Raw genomic sequence first — 6,702 nt, 5'->3', positions numbered from 1 at the left:
GCAATTTGTTTGTTGTCATTTCTATTGAAATAATCTCATGGATGCAATCCATTTTTGAGTCATGCTTGATTAAGAAACTTCCATTAAGCTTTATGCCTAAGATGTGTGTGAATGACTTCCAGTGAAAATTGCCACATTTTCATTTTACATAGCGATATGGTAGCATTTTGACCTGTTTTATTTTCGCTTGTTTTATTAGTTGTATTGTTGTATCTTAAGGGTACTATGTTTATGTGAATAAGACATTCATTTTTGTTGATTTTATGTAATTGTTATAATTGATGCTTTTGTTTAGGTGGTTGGAATAATAATCCTACTGTTACTCAGTTTAAGGCTACCTTTCACAAACTTATCAGCAAATGTGTTACAAAATCAGATGCTGGTAAGACAGTTAATGTTAGTGCTCAAAACGAGATTATTATCATACAGGCTACTCCAGAAGTTGATCAGTTTGGGGAGCACACAATGATTTCAGATGAATTTCTTTTATAGGTAACATTATAGTCTATATAGCTGGCTAAATTGTGCGAAAGCTAACTAAAGTATTGTCACGTGACATTTGCCATCAGTTGCTGGTTACCACTGAGTCAAGTATCCAGTACCGACATCTCTATACTCTACTCGAACTACAAAACAATGGAGGATTGGTGCGTCCATCAGACGGTATCATCAGGATCCTGCTAGTTGCAGATCAATACTTTCATATTATTACAAAGCCAGATCCACTCCATTGTGTGGTGTATTTTATTAGTAGTGTAAGATCTAGTGATGTGTTATGCCTTGGGAAACACCTTACGGATATGGCAGATGGCATATCCAACCACTGCGTCATCGATGAAAAACCTTATTCAGTCGTTTTATGATCACCGACAGCATCATTATGCTAAAATTCTACACTCAAACTGCAAGGTGCATCTTTGTGGCATACAATACTAAAGTAGTACTTTTTAAAGGCCAGTAACAATGTAATCACTGTAATATTCATCTGCAGCTGTTGTTGTGCTGTTATTCTTAATCTGATTTAGTTCCAAGAAACTCTGATGCACCTTGGCTCAATATCCAGTGCTATACAAATCTCCTTTTACACAGTTTCTGTAACGTGTATGTATAAGTTTAATCATCTGATTCCACTAATTCCTGCATTTCCTTGTTTGCATTATTTTGATTATCCTCTATTACAACTGTTTTTAATTTCCATTTAGTTGTTGCAGTAGTTCATTCCATCTTTTACAGATACTGTATTATACATATCATACATTCATAAGCTATTATCACTTAAATCTTGAAAACAGTTGCTGTTTTGGCAGCATGCCTATGTGTTGTTTTTATCGAAATACTTCATGTGCTAAGTTTTTTCAAATGCATTTATGCATATGTAATATAAATTTTAATATAATGGAACAGTTATTTGCCTGGATATATCATTTGCTGGGTTTATGCATCTTTAATACAACAGTTTGTATGAATAACATGGTCCATGAAAATCTATTTTACATCTACTTATCATTTGATATATCCCACTCCATATGTTATAAATAGGTTTTCTTCTATCAGGGCACTCTAAACGTTGTGTAGAAGAAGTTTTCATTAACACCCAGCTGGAAAATAACTATTCAACATGTACATTTCTGTCATTTTTCACCGTTTGTTTAAAAACGAAACTAGCATTCGATTAGCTCTCCAATATGGCGCATACGTTACACATCACTATCAACGTAAAAGTCATGTGATTGCCATTCTAGGGGTTTTAAGTTCAATGGACATTCACTTGGGTTTTAGTAGAGACGATACCAACGTATGCCAACTGTAGAGTGCAATACCGTACTTGCCGCTTTAGTTACGAAGTTACGTAAGAGAAGACAAATCCTGAAAGGTTTACATTACCGGTGACAGTTTTACCACCTTTGGCGAACTAATGAAACAACCAACATTGATCTATTTGTACATTGTGCCCTCAAAAGCCATTGATCGATCTCTAGCCTTTAAAATTTTTTGAATTATTTATCCGCAGAAACACACCGCTTGAAATAATTTATAATGTTGTAACCTGCTGACAAATAATAAAGCACATCTGTAATCTTACATTTGACTCGGTAAACATATAGCAAGGTTTATAGTATTGACTCATTTATAAACCACAAAACAAAAAAAGTTTTGTAGCAACTCGAAGTGAGTCACCTTCATCATATTAGACATGCACTCACCACCGCTTTCATTTCATTCGCTGCGTTTTACAAAGCTACTGTAAATCGTTTATGTGACTGGAGATAAAGGCATACCTAAAGTTACTTGAAGCTATCAATCCAAGAAGACTCATTACAAATGTGCAATACAACAAACCAGTTGAAAATATATACACCACTCAATAGAATTTATTTATAGACCTTCCTTGTCAACTATAGATGCTATCATTGCGTGTAATGATTTTGAGGAGTAAAAATCATGCAAACTTTATTAGTTAAAATTCTGTGCAAACTATCTATAGAATAAATAGATACAAAATAAAGTTATAATATATAAAATGATAAATTCTACATGAACTGATTGACTGTAGAAAAAGGCAAGGTCAAAGGTCAAGCTCCAAAAGTGCCATGAGCTTGAGATCAGTAATTATTAGATGATCTTTTCTACTCTAGCACCAGAATAAACTTTCATATCTACAGAAATATTACAAGTTAAAATAGTAAATCAGAGTAATTAATATAAAATGCATTCCAGGAATAATGATATGGCGTGGAGAGACAAGCGGGTGATAATAAAAAATAATGTTGGTGATGGATTATTGCAGAAGCTGAGCTGCGGCTTGCAGTAGTTTGTTTCGCTCCTTGAGATGTCTCGCCCTAACATGTTCATTCTGTAGTTCGAGAGTGTAGCTCTTTGGAAGCCAACCGCGTCTGCCATCAGTAACCCGCTCCCCTTCATACCAACCTGCAGAAGTCAGCGTATATATATTGCCAAATAGCTAGCTGATATAAACATTCAAATTACCCATATAAAGATTGGTAGTTCTATGTCTGTTGCGGCAAAAATGCTGGTAATAAGTTTATCTTATTTTTTTTTGTGCAAAAATTTCAGAAATTTTTCACTATAGCATTTTATATATTTTTTGTTTATTAAATTTCATTACTGTGTTTTCATTACATTCCATTTTACATGAAATGTAAATGACAAATTATTTTATGATGTTTTAAACTTAACACTATCGTGAACCAGATATAGATATAAGGAGCACGTACTTCCATTCCCATTGCATACACATCAGGTTGAACCACTCTGATTAAAAATTGAAATTAAATACTTGTGAGAAGAGGCTGGAGAGCTGAAAAATACATATAAAAATTTGTTTGTTTCAACTACTGACTTTCAAGGTACCGTAAGTGCTGACAATACATTTTTTGTTGTTAAACAGGACTGGCACTCGCGATGATAAAAAGTGAAAATCCATGAAGCAAAAAATAAGAAACTAACGAACTCTAATCTTATGAAGTCACTTTTTCATTAATCAGAAGCATTTTTCCTCTCTTTCTTAAGTTCACTTTTGAGGGTTAAAAGTTCTTAGGAGACATGATGAATTGCGTCACAAACATTTTGCACTTTGTACTTATACACTACACAAAGCGTTAAAAAACTGCCAACCGCAATGACAGCTGTCACAATAATGCTCACGGCAGGATATCATTAGGTAGGCGTTTATACCACTAGGTAAGAGGAAAGATTTATGTATTTTTGTTTTGTTTTTAATTGTTTTCTTTAATTTTTATTTTTAATAAATATTTTTACACCGCTAATTACTTAAACTGCAAAAGCTGAATGTACGGTTAAGTAGAGAGAAATTACTGTAATGCCAACTACCATTTGTAGCAGCCCAATGACATCACAAGGCAAGAATGTAACATTGAATAGGCTTGAATTGAGTATGTCACATGATCTATAGATGGACATCGCACAGCTTTGTGGAGTAGAGTAATCACTCATTTACAGCAGCTAATGGGTCAGAACTGTTCATAAAAAAACATATTTAGGGAGAAGAGAGAGAATAATTTAGGCAGTTTACGAAGAAAGTACAACCCAGTAAAAATAAACTAGTTCATCGCGTTGCTTTTCCTAAAAAACATGGATTAAGCTGGCTGGCTCATTTTTTTAATAGTAAGAAAAATGCTGCGACGAGATCATGTGATTAAAATAATTTTTGTGAATGACTTTCACCTATGGAGCTTTTTAGAATTAACATACTAATCCAGCAATATGATATGTTGGGCTAATATGATGGTGAAGTATTGTCTTTCATGCCTTGTGGCCTTCACTAGAACTCTCGCCTCTCATTCTTTCATCAATTGTACGTCTTGTCGATGACACAAAAAACATGGGCGTTTTAAAATGATATTTCTTCAGCTAAATATCGACCGCCTATGATGTCAACTGAACTATTAGAGATCAAACGATTTGAGCCAGAGAAGGGGGTCGGACTTATACGACAGGTGAACGTCAAAACTAGGATTTTTAAACTAAACTTTAAAACTCGATTTATAGCGGCGGGTCAACTTGTACGCCGGAATTTACGGTAATTTGGTCTGCTGAGCCGGTAACCCGGCTCTTTGAGTTGTTATTGCATAGGCACAGATCCAACAGCAACGACCCAGACACTGAGTTGATATAAAGTGGAGTAGTGGGATATGGTAAAAAAATCCACTAAATCACCACAACAGAAACAGTTAAATGAAGTTGCATGGCTACGAGCGTTCACTTACCATCAGGAGTTTTACGAAGAACATTGACCACATCTCCAATCTGCAAATTCAATTCATCTGGCTGCTGAGCAGAGTAGTCATGGGTCACCTGTACTTGAGGACAATCTGTAAATATTGAAAGGATAAAGAATATACCTATGTAGGAAATGACATAACCAATTGAATTGTATACAAAAGCTCTCAAACCCTTATAACATACAATCTCAACTAGAAACACTTGTTGTCTTATTTGAGATTAACAACAAATTGACCATCTCCAGAGAAAACTGAGAACTGACCCCATGACTCGTAGATCTTCTCACCAGTGTCGTCAGTTACTGGTGGCAGAAAGGCTTCAACCCATCTTGTCCTTTCCGTCCTAGGAAATAGAAGATGATAACTAATGAGGGAGACAGCTCGCTGAGAAAGAATAGGTAGTTAGATTTAGATCTTATAATACAGTTACCCAACAAACACATAACTCATAACTCTCACAACTATGATAGATTTTGGTCGAGTACTACAACGCGAAAAATCTCAAATCAAATCATAGTCGACCCGTGGAAAATAAGAAAACTAAATCGGTTGTTTTGGCTGAATACCACACAGTGCCGCTGCGTATGGCCAAAAGCTGCATCAAGTGGCTCTAGTAAGATTCATACAGAATGTTTCTGATCAGTGAGTAGTTAATTAATTAGCCTATAGTCTGTAGTTAAACGAAAGGATCTCCATCCCATGTTTACATCTCAGGCTGCGCTGAGTTTCATTTGGCAAAAGCATGAATTTTTCATAGCAATTTCTTTTCACAATGACCAGCCATGTCATACGCATTACAGTTACTGGGGCCTCGCAAATTTTAGATCAATGGATTTCTGATGGTAATGGTACTAGTGACAGTAATTTTTATTGTAACGCATGTTGGCAAGAAGCCAAAAAAATGTTCACACTCACTCTGCAACTCATTTGTAGACTTGCTTCTAGAACATTAGCAGGTATTAAATTTGATGATGAATTGAGTACCAGCTACAATGATGTACACTTACTCAACTACCATCATGTCAAGTCGAACATTAAGTTAGTACAAGTCACACAAGTCTCACTCTCAAGTACAGTACTTACTCAGACTGACAGCTGAACAAGAACTCAGAGTGCTTCTTCTGGTGATTCTGTAACAGTAGAAGCATGAACATAAACTTAGCCTTGGCCTGAGATTTTTGTGCCGTTGGGCTGGGACGGGATGTGGAGGGCTGGTCACCTTTCCATAATTCGGTAGATATATTGGCTCTAGATGCATAGTCTATGACCGTGAAGTTGTCCCTGTATAAAGTGAATGAGTGGTTAAGAAATGTAGAGAAGAAAACTTCAAACAATACAATTACATTCAGGCGATCAAGGGAAATAGGGCAAGCTACATGTAAATGTAGCAAAGGAATCTTGTTTGCAAATACACCGATGAGCATTGATTTAATTTTTAAATCCACCAATGAGCATTGACTTAATTTGCAAATCCGCCAATGAGCATTGATTTAATTTGCAAATCCACTAATGAGCATTGATTTAATTTGCAATTCCACCAATGAGCATTGATTTAATTTGCAATTCCACCATTGAGCAATGATTTCTTGGCATTTTCACCAAAAAGCAATGTTATTGTGTGCTATTTTCCCAACAAGCAGTAATATTATTTCCAATTTCATCAATAAGCATTGATTTTGTTTGCGAATCCGGCAATGTTTTGTTTAACTTAAAGACAGTTTTTTAATGATTATTGGTAATGATATCTCCTCAGATATTACTTTTACATGTAGATTGAGAGAGAGAGAGTATTTAGAGCAACATGACTTGCTATGTTTATATTCAGTATTGACATCATGCTCTTATTAGACAATAAAGATGGTTTTACAGTGAGATTATAATCTATGAATACAATTTGTGATGCTGATTAGCATGAATTTAGTAATGGTTTTGACTCGCT

At 35.2% G+C, this 6,702-nt stretch overlaps 1 protein-coding gene across 2 annotated transcripts in view; it reads right to left on the bottom strand.

Annotated features, from left to right (window-relative positions):
* Nucleotides 1-2,462: 2,462 nt before the first annotated feature.
* Nucleotides 2,463-6,702, bottom strand: part of LOC137404045 (rho guanine nucleotide exchange factor 26-like) — a 51,174-nt gene continuing 46,934 nt past the window's right edge. For both annotated transcript variants that reach the window (XM_068090199.1, XM_068090200.1), the window contains 4 exons: nucleotides 5,847-6,044; nucleotides 5,027-5,106; nucleotides 4,749-4,853; nucleotides 2,463-2,928 (listed from right to left, as the gene is read on the bottom strand). In XM_068090199.1, coding sequence (XP_067946300.1) covers nucleotides 2,780-2,928; nucleotides 4,749-4,853; nucleotides 5,027-5,106; nucleotides 5,847-6,044 — 532 coding nt within the window. In that variant the 3' untranslated portion in view covers nucleotides 2,463-2,779. The remainder of the gene's footprint in view (nucleotides 2,929-4,748; nucleotides 4,854-5,026; nucleotides 5,107-5,846; nucleotides 6,045-6,702) is intronic.

The sequence above is a fragment of the Watersipora subatra genome, chromosome 9, assembly GCF_963576615.1.
Source record: "Watersipora subatra chromosome 9, tzWatSuba1.1, whole genome shotgun sequence".
Classification (NCBI taxonomy): Eukaryota; Metazoa; Bryozoa; class Gymnolaemata; order Cheilostomatida; family Watersiporidae; genus Watersipora; species Watersipora subatra.
The sequence above is the reverse complement of the archived record's forward strand: the minus strand, read 5'-3'. Positions and strand labels throughout refer to the sequence as shown.